The sequence below is a fragment of the Stegostoma tigrinum genome, chromosome 4 (assembly GCF_030684315.1).
Source record: "Stegostoma tigrinum isolate sSteTig4 chromosome 4, sSteTig4.hap1, whole genome shotgun sequence".
Classification (NCBI taxonomy): Eukaryota; Metazoa; Chordata; class Chondrichthyes; order Orectolobiformes; family Stegostomatidae; genus Stegostoma; species Stegostoma tigrinum.
The window spans coordinates 94,002,373-94,022,054 of record NC_081357.1 but is presented as its reverse complement, the minus strand read 5'-3'; the positions used below and the strand labels follow the sequence as shown (position 1 = coordinate 94,022,054).

Here is a 19,682-nt window from a genome sequence, read left to right as displayed (position 1 = left end):
GAAGTGTCAAGCGGATGATCCATTGCACCCTTCTCCTGAGGTCCCCAACAACATAGATACCAATTTGAGTTACTCCAAATGATATTAAGAAAAAGCTGAAGGCACTGCATGCTGCAAAGGCTAATGCCCAAAAATAGTACTGAAGCCTTCTGCTCCAGAATTAGCCAGACCCCCAGACCATTATATTCCAGAGGATCTATAACATTGACATATATTCAGTAATGTGGATAATGGTATGCCCTGTCCACAAGAAGCACAACAAATCCAACCAAGTCAATTTACTGCCCATCCATCCTCTCAACCAAGTGGAAAATTGATGGAAGAGGCTGTTGTTAGTGCTATCAAACAGCATTTGCTCAGGACTAACCTGGTAACTATGCTCAGTTTGTATTCTGCCAAGGCCACTCAACTCCTGGTTTCATTACAGTCTTGATCAAAACACAAAAGAGCTGAGCTCCAGACTTGATATAAGAGTGACTACCTTTGACATCAAGGTGTCGTTTAACTGAATATAGCATCATTGAGCCCTGGCAATGCTGACATCAATGAGAATCAGCAAGAAAAACCTCTACCGGTTAGAGTCATATCGAAAACAAAGGAAGATAGTAGTGATTGTTAGAGATCAATTACCTCAGTTCTGAGATATTAGTTGAGGAGTTCCTTGGTGATTTTGGCCAAAACATGCTTTATCTGTGATCTTCCTACCATCATAAGGTCAGAATTGGGGATGTGCACTGATGTTTGTATAATGTTCCCCAGCATTCATGATTCCTCAGATACCAAAGTAGTCAGTCCAAATGCAACAAGACCTGGCACCACCCAAGTACTAGACGATGACAATCTCTAACAAGAGAGAATCTAACAATCTTATCTTGATATTTAACATATTACAATCACTGAATTCTCTACTAGCTACATCTTGACCAGAAACTGAGCTGGACCTACCATATAAATAACATGGCTGCAAGATCATGACAAAGGCTAGGAATCTTGCAATATGTAACTAATCTCCTGAAACCCCAAAGTATCTACAGGGTACAAGTCAGGAAAGTGATCCATTTGTCTGGAAGAGATTATCTACTTGCCTAGATGCATCATAGAATCATAGGGATTTGGTGCGCAGAAAAAGGTCCGTCAGGCCATCGCAACTGCACTGATCAAAAGCAATCATTAACAATTCTAATCCTGTTTCCCAGCACTTGGCCCATTGCCTTATATGCCTTGACAACACAAATGCACACATAAATGCTTCTTAAATATTATGCAAGTTTCTGTTTATACCAACCTTGCAGGCAATGAGTTCCAGATTTCCACCACCTTCTGGGTGAACAAGCATTTTGTCACATTTCTTCTGAACCTTCTACCACTTGCCTTAAATCTATGCTGCAGTCATTGATCTCTCCGTCAAAGAGATAAGTTTCTTCCTGTCCACCCTATCTGTGCCCCTCATAATTTTATGCATCTCAGTCATTTTCTGCTACAAGGAAAACAATCCCAATCTGCCCAATCTCTCTTCATAATGATACACTCCAGGAAACATCATGGTAAATATCCTTAACCAGCTACAGTCCAATCCCATCCCTCCTTTAATGTGGATTCATGAATTTCACACTTCAGCTGTGGCCTAACCAATGTTTTAGACAGTTCCAGCATAACGTCCCTGCTCTTGATCTATATACCTCATCAAATAAAGGCAAGCGTACTATATGCCTTCTTAACCACTTTATCCACCAGTCCTGATACCTTAAGGGACCTGTGTACATGCACTCACTTGCTGTTTCCCAGCATCCTGCCATTCATCATATATTTCCAAAACTTGTTTGTTCTAGATAGAGTACCTACAATGAAATTCAAGAAGTTGTACTCCATCCAGCACACACAGCCCGTCGTAATTAACATTGCTTCTCATAATGCACAGTGGCAGATTTATTTACCACCCACCAGGTGCACTGCTGATAATACCAAGGCTGCTTCAATGGCACCTTCCAAACCTACGACCTCTACTACCTAGAAAGTCTCAGGCAGAAGATAGATAGGATATCTACTGCCTGTAAGTGCCCTTCCACATCACACACCATTCTAGAAATAATATTGTGGTTCCTCCACTAATGTTGCTGGATCAAAATCCTGATACAGCACTGTGGCTGTCCCTACACCACAGAAAATCAGCAGTTCAACAAGGTGGCTCTCTGCCACCTTCCTAAGGATAATTAAGGATTGGCAGTAAAAGCTAGCCTAGCCAATGATTCCCACATCTCATGAAATTACAAAGAAAAAGCTGATCAGTTCAACTATTGTGAACACAATAAGCTGTTAACAGACCAAAAGCACCCGTAATCAATGATTGGACCAACAAATGCATGATTGGCTAATAAACTGGTATTTGCAAGAGCATCTGCAGTCAATACATTGGGTGGCACTGTTACCCAGAGACAATGTGGTTGGCATTAACAGCAAATATACTGAATTGTAGCCTCATCAGTAACCAATGCTCTAAGGACCAAAGGAGGCCATTTCAAAGACACTTGCATTGAAAACATCAGTCAGTGTACCGGATGCCGGCAGTATCCTTAGCTGAAACATCAAGCACTGCCTGCATACAGTTGAATCAACAGCATTGACAATGCATAAGGAATACCAAAATACTATCAACATGTGTAAAGTCATATAAGGACCATAGGGCTACTCCCTCAGGGGAGAGAGACAACTGGTAGTAATCTCAACCTCTCCCCTCACCAGAGGTCACTTTAACTTAGGCGAGGGGAGAGGTGGAGGAGAGTCCTTCATGACAACATCAGCCAGTGGGAATTGTTGGCACTTTTCTATATTGCAAACGAGTCATTCAGCCAAATGAGCTCATCAACTACACTAACATCACACACCCCCCCCACCCCAACACTTGAAAGCACAGCTGAAAAAAGCACCTGCGATGCTTTCAGCAGTGTTAAGTAATGCTCCAAGCCAGTGCCCATGTACCAAGCAGCAGTAGGAACTGCAGTTGCTGTACTGTGCCATTTCACAAGTCCAATAGCCAATGAAAAACACAAACAATTGATGACAGAAGAGTCCATTATTAACTTTTAATCTGATGCACTCATTTGGGAAAAAGCTGGAACAAAATAAAAGCATCAGAATCCAATGGTATCAGGAAGATAAAGACTTATCTTGTGGAGTTTTTGATCATCCCTATATTTATCCGTTTTAATTTTTAAGCCTGTCTAAGCCCCTTTTGTTTAATCCCGATCAGAACAGGGTTTTGGTGTACTTTATGCTTTATGGACAGAACCTCTAGAATTCAATAATATTTTTAAAACAATTCCTTTGACAGCATCAACCATATTATATGGAGAAGTTGTCTGTGCAGCAAGATTAACCAGTTTCTGTGTCTTATCACTAACTGACCCAAAAGTATATGTGTCAGTGTTTATGAATATCAACAGCATAAAATTACACAGGATATCAATGCAGAAAAAGCCACTCAGTCCAAATGTGCCTTTGTCATGTTTATAGTCCACACATGTACCTTCTTAACTGTCTTCAACTCACTCAATCTACTTCTCCTTCAATTTATCCTCCTCGTGTTCATCCAGTTTCCTCTTTAAAACAACTGGACAAGTTGGACGAAAGGATCTGTTTCCATGATGTATAGCTCTATGACTCTATAACTATGTTACTCACTTTAACTGGTCCCATGCAACAATGTGTTTCACATTCTCACAATTCTTTAAGTAAAAACGTTTGCCCTGAAATCCCTGGAGTATTTATCAATGACACCTTGAATTTATGGTCCCTAGCTTTGGTCTAACCCACAACTAGAAATGAACATATCCTTGAGTATTCTGTTAAATCTTTATGCAATCTTATAGACTGATACTTTCTGGAAGAGTAGTAATCTCAAGGGGTTATTTCCAGCACCATGTGATAGTAAGTACAAGAATAAAAAATAGGAGAGCAAAACACACATTTGGACAGATGGTTTAGTGGGATGTTTGGAGTCCTGGGACATTGGAACCAGTTCTAATGCAGGCCTTTGCTTGATGGATGAGCTTTACCTAAACATGGTGAGAATGAATGTCCTCACTGAGAAAACCATGAAAGATGTGGAAAAAATGCAGGATAAAGTGAAAAAAAAAGCTAGTTATGACAGCAGAACAGAGGAGGGGGAACATGGAGAACAGGTAAAATAAAAGGTGATCAGAACAGGAGAGAGTGAAATGCGATATCTTGCTGACAGTTGACTAGGGCTTACGTGATGTGAATATTAATGCAAAAACTTATGAACACAGTAAATGAGCTTGAGGTGAAAGTTGTCATGAGAGTGTGTTATGGTAGAAAACGTTAACAGGCATAGCTTAGGTTAGGGTAGGACCAACAAATGAGTAATCCAGGTTAGAAAATATTCTGGAAGAATAGAGGAGGATAGAAAAGTGAGTAAGGTGTGAGTAATATTAATTAAAGACTCCAATGAGGGACTGGATCATAGGAAAGATAAAAGGAACTGATACAAAAGCTGAATCAAATTGCTTAGAGTTCAGTGATAAAGAAAGGACTGTCACTCTTTGGAAATCTACTGTAGACCATGGAACAGTAATATGGTTATTGAGGAAGAGATATGGGTAAATTATATAAAATAAACAAAGCGTAGGAGGCTAAGGGGTAACCTTATAGAGATTTATAGGCAAGGTCTTTTCCCCAGGGTAGAGGAGTCCAAAACTAGAGGGTATAGGTTTAAGTTGAGGGGGGCAAGATATAAAAGGGACCAGAGGAGCAACTTTTTCACACAGAGGGTGCTGTGTTTATGCAATGAACTGCCAGAGGAGGTGGTAGAGGTGGGTACAATGACAATATTTAAAAGACATTTGGATTGGTACATGGATAGGAAAGGTTTAAAGTGATATGGGCCAAATGCAGGCAAATGGGACTAGTTCAGTTTAGAAAACCTGGTCAACAGGGACAAGTTGGCCAATGGGTCCGTTTCCTTCTGATATGATTTTATGATTCAATGATTCTACATCATTTACAGCGTACAATTCAAATTTGATAAAAGAACAAAACAAAACAAAATATTGAAAAATCAATGAGAGTTCTGACAATGTCCTCTTCACAACATTCTTTTATACTTATCTTTGTGTCAAATGCAAATTTAGCTACCATCTCTTCACTCCCTTCACCAAAGTCACCAATAGAACATGTAAAAAGCTGAGGCCCCAGCATACATCAGTGTAGGACTCCATTCATTGTGTTTTGACAGTCAGAATCTGCTTGTGCATATTTATTGTTTTCTGCCAGCTAGCCAGTCTCGAGCCATATGAATATATTATCCCCTGTGACATCTTCATCCAAAAAATCAACAAGCTAAATGCCCTATAGTGTCCTATTTACTGCCTTCCTCCCTCCTTCAATGGAGGAGTTATATAGTTACTTCCCAATGCGATGTAACATTTCTAGAATTGATTGAATTTTAGAAGATTAACACAAATGCTTCTACCAGCTCATTAGCCAGCTGTTCAAGACTCTGAGGTGGAATCCATCAATCTCCCATTCTTCTCCTTATCCTATCTAGATATCCTAAATGTGCAAAGTGTGCAACAAATGGCATTGAAGGAAAAACGTTTTAACCATACATCCAGGACTCTGTTGTAATTTCATATAATCTTAGTCTAATAAAGTGCAAACCAATGTGGAATTTAAGGAAATTATGCTGGATTATGAGGTAATGAAAATGTGGACAAACTTTGGGGCAAATGTAATTAAGCTTAATTAATGTAATTAAAAAGTGAAAAAAATGGGCCAACAATTAAAGATGGAGCTGTACAGCATGGAAACAGACACTTTGGCCCAACTTGTCCATGCTGACCAAACATCCTAAGTAAATCTAGTCCCATTTGCCAGCTGTTGGTCTATATCCCTCTAAATCCATTCTATCCATTTACCCATCCAGATGCCTTTTAAATGTTAAAGCAAAGTTAAAGATTACTCTGACATTCCTGTTTGTGTCTGGTGCACTGAAGCTGAAAGCAAGCTCAAGGAACAGCACCTGTTCCAGTTAGACACACTACAGATTTTTGGACTCACGTTAAGTTCAACGATTTTGGACTGTGAATGACATGTTTCGTTTTACTTCTAATTTTCTACCCTGTGCCAATCTGAATCTTGTTTTTCATGTTTATCATTGGTAGATGAGGATGTTCAAAAACATAGGGACAGAATTTGGCCATACAGCCCTTTGAGCTTCTTCTCTATTTAATTAGTTCTTGGTTAATCGATAGTCTCAATCCATCTGTCCACCTTGCTTCAGTGAGATCCATCCAACCTTAATTGCCTTTGCCTAACAAATATTAACTGATACTAGTCTTGAAAATTCCAACTGACCGCAGCCTCACCAGCAATTTTGAGGAGAGATTTCTATATTTTCCTTGCTATTGGAAGAATATTACTAAATTGGAGAGAGTGCTGAAAAGATTTACAAGCATGTTACCACGACTGGAGGGTTCAAATCATAAGGAAAGGCTCTATAGGCTGGGACTTTTTTTCACTGGAGCGTAAGAGATTGAGGGGTGGCCTTATAGAGGTTTATAAAATCTTGAGGGGCATAGATAAGGTGAATAGCAAAGGTCTTTTCCCTAGGGTAGGCGAGTTCAAAACTGAGGGGAGATGAAAGATAAAAGGAGAAAGATTTAAAAGGGACCTGAGGGGCAATGGTTCCACACGGCGGGTAGTTCATTTATGGAATGAACTGCCAGAGGAAGTGGTAGATTACAACATGTAAAAGATACTTGGACAGGTACATGAATCATAAAGGTTTAGAGGAATATGGGCCAAATGTAGGTAAGTGGGATCAGTTTACTTTGAGAAACTTGGTCAGCATGGATGAGTCATGCTGAAGGGTTTGTTTCTGTGCTGTATGACTCTATAAGTGCTTCTTGACACCAGTCCTGAACAGCCTGGCTCTAATCTAAATTCATGCCATCTTGATCAATCCTTAACCGTGTCAAATGAAATAGCTTGTCTTTATCCACTTGATCAAATCCTTCAGTTATCTTTAGCATAAAAAGATGAGAAATATTCCAATCAGCAATGATTGCAGTCATCATATTTCCACAGAAATATAGGTGGTGCAATAAAATTTGGAGTTCCTTGGATGGAGAAATTAAATTTTAGATGAAAATGATTCTTAGCATCTACCCCATTGAGTCCCTTCAAACTCCTTTCTTTTTTTAATAAGATCGCCCTCTCTGATTTCAAGATTGTAAGCCCAATGCAGTCAACCTTTCCTCATAAATCAAATATTTCATCCCAAAAATCATCTGATTAACATTCTCTGAACTGCTTCTAATGTAAGTATTTATCCTTAAGAACTCCCAAACTTTACACAGTATTCCAGTTATGGTCTCACCAATGTGCTATACATGTTGTGGCAATATTTTCCTACATTGATACTCCAATGGTCTTGCAAATCATAAAGGAAATCAAGGATTTAGTCAAAAAGAGGGCAGGGGAGGTGAACAATAAAAAAGGGAAAGCTTCTGAAGGACAAAGAAAAAGTACATTTGGAATGATTTGCTAAGTTAAACGTATATATAAATGAAAGTTGTTGAAATATCAAATGAAGCGGAAGGTATTGACCAATTAGATACTAAACATATATAAATTAAGAAATAACACTAAGTGTATTAGTACAACACAAAGTGCAAAAATCCCAGGCCACTGACATCAAGCATCCTTCGATGTTGATGGTAGTCAGGGAGGAAATGAGAAATTCTGAGCCTAGGAGCTGCAATGTTGTAATCTACATTGCTCTTTCTTAAACCTGAACACTGTTTATTTATGCTGCCTTAACTGGTCCCCTAAAGCTTAGTGGACTTGTTGCTTAAGACTACTGCTGGTTATGTTGTTTAATACGCATTTAGACCTGTTTTCTACTGCCTAGGTTGAAATCTCATTTTCAGGTAACATCCTACTGCACTGTTCACTGAACCAAGGTTAATCCTCTACTTGATGATAACTGTGAAGCAGGGGATATGCTAGGTCATGAGTCGGTTGCTGATGGCTCATTGCACCTCATGGATGCCCAGCCTTAGGTTGCTTGATCTATTTAAAGGTTATCCCATTTTGCATGGTGACAGGGCCATAAAACATGATGGAATCATCAATGCGAAGACTGGGGTCTTCACAAGGACTGTACATGGCCAACCCCACCAATACTATCATAGACAGATATATCTACAACAAGTAGATTGGTGAGAATGAAGTCATATATGGCTTTTCCTCTAGTTGGCTCCTTCACCACCCTTTGCAGATCTATTGTGGCAGTTATGTCCTTTAGGATTCAACCAGCTCATCATCAGTGGTGCTGCCAAGCTACTCAGTGGTGGACATTGAAGTCCCCTACCCAGAGTATGCTCTTGACACCCTCAGCACTTCCTCCAAATGATGATCAACATGGAGGAGTACCAATTCATCAGCTAAGGGAGGTCGGTATGTGATAAACAGCAGGAAGTTTCCTTCCTCATGTTTGACCTGATGCTATGAAACTTCATCAGAGTCAATGTTTCGGGTTGTGACCCTTCTTCAGAATTGATAGCAGTGAGGAAAGTTGGAATTGGAGGGGATGGAATAATTAATAGGTAGAGATGGAGAACAGAGAGAAAGAGAGAGAGCGCGCTACAGTTGGGCAGACAAAGAAATGGATAAAGGTGAACTGGGGAGAAAGAAAACCTGCTAATGGGGACCATTGTTGGTTGAAAATAGATTGCTATGGTGAAAGTAGTCCATGTGATGACAAGGACTAGTGCATGGAAGTGGCAGAAGGACTTGGAAGAAAGTGCTCAGGGCTTTGAATTATTGAAATCAATATTGAATCCTGAAGGCTGCAGTGACCCCAAGCAGAAGATGAGATGCTGCTCTTCCAACTTGTGTTGAGGTTCACTGGAACAGCAGCAAGCCCAAGACAGAGACGTTGCCCAAGGAGCATGATGGTGTGTTGAAATGGCAGGCAACTGGACGCTCTGAGTCATAAGAACATAAGAACCAGGAGCAGGAGCAGGCCATCTGGCCCCTCGAGCCTGCCCCACTATTTAATAAGATCATGGCTGATCTTTTCGAGACTCAGCTCCACTTACCCGCCTACTCACCATAAGCCTTAATTCCTTTACTGTTCAAAAATTTATCTAGCCTTGCCTTAAAAAACATTCAGCGAGGTGGCTTCAACCGTTTCATTGGGCAGGGAATTCCACAGATTCACAACCCTTTGGGTGAAGAAGTTCCTCCTGACCTCAGTCCTACACCTGCTTCCCTTTAATTTGAGGGGATGCCCGCTAGTCCTAGTTTCACCTGCTAGCAGAAACAACCTCCCTGCCTCCACCTTATCTATTCCCTTCATAATCTTATCTGTTTCAATAAGATCTCCCCTCATTCTTCTGAATTCCAATGAGTATAATCCCAGTCTACTCAGTCTCTCCTCATGATCCAACGCTGTCAACTCTGGAATCAACCGAGTGAATCTCCTCTGCACCCCCTCCAGTGCTAGTATATTTCTTCTCAAGTAAGGAGACCAAAACTGCACACGGTACTCCAGGTGTGGCCTCAACAGGACTCTATACAGCTGCAGCATAAGCTCCTTGTTTTTAACCTCCATCCCTCTAGCAATGGCAGGCAAAATTCCATTTGCCTTTTTAATTACCCGCTGCACCTGCAATCCTACTTTTAGCGATTCGTGCTCAAGGACAACTAAATCCCTCGACACAGCAGCATGCTGCAATTTTTTACCATTTAAAACATAGTCCATTTTGCTGTTATTCCTACCAAAATGGATGACCTCACACTTATCAACATTGTACTCCATCTGCCAGACCTTTGCCCACTCACTTAGACTATCTATATCCCTCCGCAGACATTCAGTGTCTTCTGCACATTTCGCTTTACCACTCACCTTAGTGTCATCTGCAAATTTTGACACAAATTTAGTCCCCAATTCTAAATCATTGATGTAAATTGTAACCAATTTATACAACTGAGTGATTTGCTAGACCATTTCAGGGGACTGCACGTGTCGCAAAATTGTGAAACAAGCTATATAAAGGCAAATTATTTGTTTTAGATCCATGTGTCCAGTAAAATGAATTGTCAGAAGTTGCTGGAAACCTCAGCAGGTCTGGCAGCATCTGTGAAGAAAAAGCTAGAGTTAACGTTATCAGGTCTGATGACCCTTCCTGAGAACAGGGTGGCTAGACCCGAAACGTTAACTCCGATTTTTTCTTCACAGACGCTGCCAGACTTGATGAGCTTTTCCAGCAACTTCCGCTTGTGTATTCGATATACAGCACCCGCACTTCTTTCGGTTTTCAATATGTCAAACCCACCATGCAGTTGGAATGCGGCAGAGGGCGCTGTAGACGGAGGTCCCGGGATGTGACAACTCTTGTTTCCTCGACACCCTCCTCAGTCCCGGCAGCTGCCATGTCGACAGAGGGTTAGGCCGCGGCTTCGATGAAAACTGACGGAGCATGGAGCTGCGGCGGGCTGCAGGGTCGCTCAATCTGCCCATGGGGCCTGACTCGCTCTGCTTCAATAAGGATGAGTTTATGAAGGTACACACCCGGCGGGGCGGTGCCGAGCCGAGCCGAGCGTTGTTACCAACCCGAAAGCCGACATACCCCTGCGGCCCGAGCCCGAGCCGCCGGTGTATACCCGGCTTGGAGACCTCCATCAAGCTCCCTCACTGATCTCCCTGCATAAAGCTTAGCTCGGATCCTTCTGATGAATTTGCACTATTTATCTCCCTAATCAGTTCGAGCCGATACGTCACATCAATCTGCAGTAACTCTTATTAACTGTGCTGACTGCTCTGTCCCATCGATCAGGACCAGGACTAGCACCAGCAATGTTGCTGCAGACTTGCCTGCTGTATTCCCCATACCCTACATGTCATCATTATGCAGCGTCTCAGCTATCTTTAGGTCCAGGTATTGGGCTAAAAAGTCGGTCCTCAAGAGTAGTAACATCTGGATTACTCCTGGTGCCACAACCTAGTGAGAGCAGTAGTAATAGGGGGATGTGGTTGAGGTGCTGGTGCAGGGGAGAAGGATTCACATTTTCAGATCATTGGAATCTCTTCTGAGATACAAGTTACCTTGGAAGGGACTGATGTACTGGTGGGGAGGGGAGATTTGCTACAGCTGCTGGGGAGAATTTAAACTAGTGGGATGGAGTTGGGGATGGGACACAGAGAAATACCAAGAAATGAATTCATTCTGAGATTGGTGCAGTTGGGAAAAGGAGCAAGTCAGTCAGGCAAGTTGGAACAATGCAGAAAACAAGGTAGGACTGATAAATTAAACTGCATTTATTTCAATGCAAGAGACCCAACAGTTAAGTTAGATTCACTCAGGGCATAGTTGGGAACATGGGACATAGATATCATAGCAATTACAGAGACGTGGTTCAGGAATAGATAGAACTGGCAGCTTAGTATTCCAGGGTATAGGTTCGGTTAGGAGGGATAGAAAGGGGTGGAGAGAAAGAGAGGGGGAGTAATGTTTTTGGTTGGAGATAACATTATGATTGTACTTAGGGAGAATTTTCCTGGGAATACATCCAGGGAAGTTATTTGGATGGAACTGAGAAATAAGAAAGGGATGATCACCTCACTGGGATTGTACTGTAGATCCACCCCCAGTAATCAGTGGCAAATTGAGAAACAAATTTGTAAGGACATCTCAGTTATCTGTAAGAATAATACGGTGGGAATGGGAGAGGATTTTAAATTTCCACACATAGACTGTCATAGTGTTGAGGGCTTGGATGGAAAGGGATTTAAGTGAGTACAAGAAAATTTTCTGATTCAGTACATGGATATACCTACTAGAGAAGGAGCAAAACTTGACCTACTCCTGGGAAATAAGGCAGAGCAGGTGACTAAGGTGTCAGTGTCAAAGTACTTTGGGGCCAGTGACCATAATTCTATTAGTTTTAAAATAGCGTTAGAAAAGGTTAGACCAAATCTAAAGGTTAAAGTTCTAAATTGGAGGAAGGCCAATTTTGACAGTGTCAGGCAACAATTTTCAAAAGTTGATTGGGGGACTGATGTTTGCAGATAAAGGGATGGCTGGAAAATGGGATGTCTTCAAAAATGAGGTATCGAGAGTCCAGAGATGGTATGTTCCTGTCAGGGTGAAGGACAAAGTCTTGTCGGTGTAGGGAATGCTGGATGACTAGAGAAGTTGACTTTTGGTCCTGAATAAGAAGGATGCATATGTCAGGTATAGACAGCAGGGATCAAATGAATCTCTAAAAGAGCTTAAAGGCAGTAGCAATATGCTTAAGATGCAAATCAGGAGGGCAAAAGGGGGGCATGTGATATATTTGGCAAATAGGGTTAAGGAGAATCCAAAGGGTATCTACAAATACATTGAGGATAAGCAAGTAACTAGGGAGCCAATAGGGATCCTTAAAGAACAGCAAGGCCAGCTATGTGTGGAACCGCAGGAAAGGGGTGAGATATTAAATGAGTGTTTTGCATCAATGTTTACTGTGGAGAAGGATATGGAAGATATAGAACGCAGGGAAATAAACAGCGACATCTTCAAAAATGTCTATGTTACAGAGGAGGACGTGCTGGACATCCTAAAACGCTTAAAGGTGGATAAATCTCTGGGATCTGATCAGGTGTACAGTATAACTCTGTGGGAAAATAGGGAAGTGATTGCTGGGTCCCTTGCTGAAATATTTGTATCATTGATAGCCACAGGTGAGATGCTGTAAATCTGAATGTTGGCTAACGTGGTGCCACTATTTAAGGAAGGTGGTAAAGAAAAGCCAAGGAACTATACTCTGGTGAGCCTCACATCAGTGGTGGGTATGTTAATGGAGGGAATCCTGACAGACAGGATTTACATGTGTTTGTAAAGTCAATGACAGATTAAGGATAGACAACATGGCTTTGTGCGCGGGAAATTATGTCTCACTAACATGATTGAGTTTTTAAAAGAAGTGATGAAGAGGATTGATGCTAGCAGAGCGGTGCACATAATCTATATGAACTTTAGTAACACTAAGGTTCTGCATGGTAGACTGGTTAGATCACATGGAGATAGGGAGAACTAGCCATTTGGATTCAGAACTGACTTGAAGGCAGAAGACCGAGAGGGTGGTGGTGGGTTGAATTTCAGACTGGACGCCTGTAACCAGTGGTGTGCTACAAGAATTGGTCCTGGGTCCATTGCTTTTCATCATCTATATAAATTATTTGGATGTGAATATAGGAGGTATAGTTAGTAAGTTTGTAGATGACACCAATGTTAGATATGTAGTGGACAGTGAAGAAGGTTATCTCAGAAAACGACAGGAGCTTGATCAGATGAGCCAATGGGCCGAGGAGTGACAGATAGAGTTTAATTTAGATAAATGTGAGGTGCTGCGTGTTGGAAAGGCAAATAAGAGCAGGACCTATACACATAATGGTAAGGTCCTGGGGAGTGTTGCTGAACAGAGACCTTGTTTAAAAAGGTTCACAATTCCATGAAAGTGGAGTCTCGGGTTGATGGGATAATGAAGAAGGCATTTGGTATGCTTGCCTTTATTGGTCATTGTATTGAGTACAGAATTTGGGAGATCATGTTGTGGCTGTACAGGACATTCGTAAGGCTACCTCTGGAATACTGTGTGAAATTCTGGTCTCCCCACAATAGGAAGGATGCTGTGAAACTTGACAGGGTTCAGAAAAGATTTACAAGGATGTTGCTTGGGTTGGAGGGTGTTGAGCTATCGGGAGAGGATGAATAGGCTGGGGCTATTTTCCCTGGAGCGTCAGAGGCTAAGGGATGACCTTATAGAGGTTCATAAAATTATGAGGAGCAAGGAAAGGGTGAATAGCCAAGGTCTTTTCCTTGGGGTGGGGGAGTCCTTAATTAGACGGTAAAGATTTAAAGTGAGAGGGGAAAGATGTAATGGGACCTAAGGGGCATCTTTTTCATGCAGAGGGTGGTGCATGTGTGGAATGAGCTGGTTCTGGAAGTGGTGGAGGCTGGTACAATTACAACATTTAAGAGGCATCTGATGGTATTATGAATAGGAAGGGTTTAGAGACCTATGGGCCAAATGCTGGCAAATGGGCCTAGATTAATTTAGAATATCTGTTCGGCATGGATGATTTGGACTGCACGGTCTACTTCCGTGCTGTGTAGCTGTTTTGCAGTATGAGTATGACCCCAGTTAATTGAAACACTGGCAATGACACTGGACTTGTCCAACCTCATTTTGACTCTCACATGACTGTACATCCCCAGTGCTTAGGAATTAACTTGTATGATCTATATGATGATATGAACCCAGAGACCATTGCGACCAGACTCTTGCTGGATGAAATGGATGTCATAAGATTGTATGTACCCATGTGTGTATTTCCAATATTGTAGTTGTGCATTTGTGCTTAATTTTGAGAGAGTTCAGAAATGAATTGTTTTACTGTTTTATCTTACAATAAATCTTTCATCTGTCTTTAATGCAATTTGTTTTAACAGAAGAAATCATAAAAAGCCACCAGACTGTCCATTTTGGTGGGTTAAGGAACACTTTATTCTGCAATGTCCTTAGATTGGGTGAAAAAGTCATACAGCGTGGAAACAGACCCCTCCGTCCAACTCTTCTGCCCTGACCAGACAGCCAAATTTGATCTAGCCCCCGATTGCCAGCATTTGGCCCATATCCCTCTAAGTTCTTCCTATTCATGTACCTGTCCAGATGCCTTTTACATGTAAGTGTACCCATCTCCACTTCTTCTGGCAGCTCGTTTCATACACGCACTACCCTCTGTGTGAAAAAATTACTCCTCAATTCCCTTTTAAATGTTTCCCGCTTCCCTTAAACCTGTGCCCTGTAGTTTTGGACTCCCCCAACCTAGGAAAATGATATTGGCTATTCACCCTATCCATGCTCCTCGTGATTTAAAAAAAAAGCTCAGTAAGGTCACTCCTCAGCCTCCAGGGAGAAATTCCCTGTGCATTCACCCTCCAGTGCTGGCAACATCCTTGAAAATCTTTTCTGCACCCTTACAAGTTTAACAACATTCTTCCTATAGAAGTGCAACCAGAATTGAACACAGTATTCTAAAAGTAGCTTCACCAATATCCTGTACACCCACAACGTGACATTCCAAATCCTATAATCAATGTTCTGACCAATGAAGGCAAGTGTGCCTCTTTACCTGCAACTGCACTTTCATGGAACTATGTACCTGAACCCCTGGGTCTCTTTGTTCGGCCACACTTATCAAGGCCCTACCATTTATCGAGTAAGGCCTCTACTGGTTGCCTTACTCACTTTTCTTCCATTTTCCCATACAGCTGTGTCATGTAGACTTGTAGCCAGGACTTGCTATGATTCTGGTCAACTTACTTCTTAAGATGGACTAACTTCAGACATTAATTACCCCTCTCGAGATCCTACTAACTAAACTAAAAACATTCATCCTGTTGGCGTCTGGATTGGACTTTTGACCTTTTCCCTATCCAACAGCTTTACCGTTACAAAAATATATTTCAGATCTCCTAAATAATTGATGAAAGCTGTATTTATTAATTCTGAAGTATGTCAAATTATAAATTCACATCCTTTCTTCTGTGCATTAAAAGTTAAGTGTGTATTCATTAGGCTGAGATTTTCTTTGGATTCTTTGACATCTTCACTGCTTTCCATTTACAGGATAATTTTGATGTGGATCATTTTGTGTCTGAGTGCAGAAAACATGTTCAGTTGGAGACTCTTCGGGATGATTTGGAACTTTATTATAAGCTCCTGAAAACTGCTATGGTAGAACTGATAAATAAAGACTATGCAGACTTTGTCAACCTTTCTACCAATTTGGTAAGGCACTTTCCACTTTCAGTAAAACCTATGTAATTCTAATTGTTTGCATTTGTACACTATTTTTAATTGTGACATTCTTTTTCAGGTTGGCATGGATCGAGCTTTGAAGCAACTGACAGTACCGTTGGGCCAGTTGAGGGAAGAGGTGATGGTATGTCTTTGTATCTTGACCTTGTGTCATCCCTGTTTCTGAACCAATAACTTTAGCTTTGATTCTTGCAAATTGGAAATTAACCTGCTTCAGGTTGAACCATCTGATAACTTGCTGATTTTGTTCATGTGTTCGTGGTCATTTTGTTTCCGGGTCAAAGAAAAGATAATGTTGAGGAAGGGAACAGTTTATTACATTTGTTACATAGAGCTAATATTATTAATGTAGTCTCAGGTCAATAGACAATAGACAATAGGTTCTGGAGTAGGCCATTCGGCCCTTCGAGCCAGCACCACCATTCATTATGATCATGGCTGATCATCCACAACCAGTATCCTGTTCCTGCCTTATTCCCATAACCCTTGATTCCACTATTTTTAAGAGCTCTGTCTATCTCTTTCTTGAAAGCATCCAGAGAGTTGGCCTTCACTGCCTTCTGGGGCAGAGCATTCCATATGTCCACCACTCTCTGGGTGAAGAAGTTTTTCCTCAACTCTGTTCTAAATGGCCTACCCCTTATTTTTAAACTGTGTCCTCTGGTCCTGGACTCACCCATCAGCGGAAACATGCTTCCTGCCTCCACAGTGTCCAATCTCTTAATAATCTTATACGTCTCAATCAGATCCCCTCTCATCCTTCTAAACTCAAGAGTATACAAGCCCAGTCGCTCCAATCTTTGAACATATGATAGTCCCACCATTCCGGGAATTGACCTTGTGAACGTACGCTGCACTTCCTCAATAGCAAGAATGTCCTTCCTCAAATTGGGAGACCAAAACTGCACACAATACTCCAGGTGCCGTCTCACCAGTGCCCTGTACAGCTGCAGAAGGACCTCTTTGCTCCAATACTCAATTCCTCTTGTGATGAAGGCCAGCATGCTATTAGCTTTCTTCACTACCTGCTGTACCTGCATGCTTGCTTTCATTGACTGATGTACAAGAACACCTAGATCTCATTGTGCTTCCCCTTTACCTAACTTGACTCCATTGAGATAGTAATCTGCCTTCCTGTTCTTGCCACCAAAGTGTATAACCACACATTTATCCACATTAAACTGCATCTGCCATGCATCCGTCCACTCACCTAGCCTGTCCAAGTCACCCTGTATTCTAATAACATCCTCCTCACATTTCACACTGCCACCCAACTTTGTGTCATCAGCAAATTTGCTAATATTACTTCTAATGCCTTCGTCGATCATACAAAAGGTTAAACACTGTAAAAAGATACTTCAGTAAGGTACCTTTACTTGCACATGCACCATTTGGCCTTCCAGAGTCAGATTGACGGTTTTGAGTTCTGAACAATTTTGTCTTCGGGGTTTTCCCTGGGAACTGAACTTGAACTAGTCAAGCATGTTTCACAATGGATCTTTATAACTGTCAAAAAGCGAGAATCACAGAGTTTTTACAGCAGGAAAAGAGGTCCTTTAGCATTCATGGACAGCAAAATGGCTTGGCGCTCGGATGCTGAAATGCAAGATGTCTTTTGCATCTGTGAATATCTTCATTAAGTTGTCTACCTGTCTTTCTTTTTTATTTCTGTGTGTCTTTGTCTCCTTTTTTGCTCTGCTTAATTTCTTTTGTTGTGTTTCAACTCTTGCTATATCAAATTAACTTCACCCATGTGAGGGCACAAACAGTAATCAAGATGGATAATAAAATGTGAGGCTGGATGAACACAGCAGGCCAAGCAGCATCTCAGGAGCACAAAAGCTGACGTTTCGGGCCTAGACCCTTCATCAGAGAGGGGGATGGGGAGAGGGAACTGGAATAAATAGGGAGAGAGGGGGAGGCGGACCGAAGATGGAGAGTAAAGAAGATAGGTGGAGAGAGTATAGGTGGGGAGGTAGGGAGGGGATAGGTCAGTCCAGGGAAGACGGACAGGTCAAGGAGGTGGGATGAGGTTAGCAGGTAGCTGGGGGTGCGGCTTGGGGTGGGAGGAAGGGATGGGTGAGAGGAAGAACCGGTTAGGGAGGCAGAGACAGGTTGGACTGGTTTTGGGATGCAGTGGGTGGGGGGGAAGAGCTGGGCTGGTTGTGTGGTGCAGTCGGGGGAGGGGACGAACTAGGCTGGTTTAGGGATGCAGTAGGGGAAGGGGAGATTTTGAAACTGGTGAAGTCCCACTTCCTACAGACTAAGGGGGTGGCCATGGGCACCCGCATGGGCCCCAGCTATGCCTGTCTCTTTGTAGGTTACGTGGAACAGTCCCTCTTCCGCACCTACACAGGCCCCAAACCCCACCTCTTCCTCCGGTACATTGATGACTGTATCGGCACCGCCTCTTGCTCCCCAGAGGAGCTCGAACAGTTCATCCACTTCACCAACACCTTCCACCCCAACCTTCAGTTCACCTGGGCCATCTCCAGCACATCCCTCACCTTCCTGGACCTCTCAGTCTCCATCTCAGGCAACCAGCTTGTAACTGATGTCCATTTCAAGCCCACCGACTCCCACAGCTACCTAGAATACACCTCCTCCCACCCACCCTCCTGCAAAAATTCCATCCCCTATTCCCAATTCCTCCGCCTCCGCCGCATCTGCTCCCACGATAAGACATTCCACTCCCGCACATCCCAGATGTCCAAGTTCTTTAAGGACCGCAACTTTTCCCCCACAGTGATCGAGAACGCCCTTGACCGCGCCTCCCGTATTTCCCGCAACACATCCCTCACACCCCGCCCCCGCCACAACCGCCCTAAGAGGATCCCCCTCGTTCTCACACACCACCCCACCAACCTCCGGATACAACGCATCATCCTCCGACACTTCCGCCATTTACAATCCGACCCCACCACCCAAGACATTTTTCCATCCCCTCCCCTGTCTGCTTTCCGGAGAGACCACTCTCTCCGTGACTCCCTTGTTCGCTCCACACTGCCCTCCAACCCCACCACACCCGGCACCTTCCCCTGCAACCGCAGGAAATGCTACACTTGTCCCCACACCTCCTCCCTCACCCCTATCCCAGGCCCCAAGATGACATTCCACATTAAGCAGAGGTTCACCTGCACATCTGCCAATGTGGTATACTGCATCCACTGTACCTGGTGCGGCTTCCTCTACATTGGGGAAACCAAGCGGAGGCTTGGGGACCGCTTTGCAGAACACCTCCGCTCAGTTCGCAACAAACAACTGCACCTCCCAGTCGCAAACCATCTCCACTCCCCCTCCCATTCTCTAGATGACTTCACCAGTTTCAAAATCTCCCCTTCCCCTACTGCATCCCTAAACCAGCCTAGTTCGTCCCCTCCCCCCACTGCACCACACAACCAGCCCTGCTCTTCTCCCCCACCCACTGCATCCCAAAACCAGTCCAACCTGTCTCTGCCTCCCTAACCGGTTCTTCCTCTCACCCATCCCTTCCTCCCACCCCAAGCCGCACCCCCAGCTACCTACTAACCTCATCCCACCTCCTTGACCTGTCCGTCTTCCCTGGACTGACCTATCCCCTCCCTACCTCCCCACCTATACTCTCTCCACCTATCTTCTTTACTCTCCATCTTCGGTCCGCCTCCCCCTCTCTCCCTATTTATTCCAGTTCCCTCTCCCCATCCCCCTCTCCGATGAAGGGTCTAGGCCCGAAACGTCAGCTTTTGTGCTCCTGAGATGCTGCTTGGCCTGCTGTGTTCATCCAGCCTCACATTTTATTATCTTGGAATTCT

General features: G+C 43.0%; 1 protein-coding gene across 1 annotated transcript in view; it reads left to right on the top strand.

Moving 5' to 3' along the window:
• The first annotated feature begins 10,424 nt into the window (after positions 1–10,424).
• cog2 (component of oligomeric golgi complex 2) overlaps positions 10,425–19,682 on the top strand; it is a 66,315-nt gene continuing 57,057 nt past the window's right edge. The window contains exons 1-3 of the mRNA XM_048531399.2: positions 10,425–10,589; positions 15,700–15,861; positions 15,950–16,015. Of these exons, the coding sequence (XP_048387356.2) occupies positions 10,506–10,589; positions 15,700–15,861; positions 15,950–16,015 (312 nt within the window). The 5' untranslated portion in view covers positions 10,425–10,505. The remainder of the gene's footprint in view (positions 10,590–15,699; positions 15,862–15,949; positions 16,016–19,682) is intronic.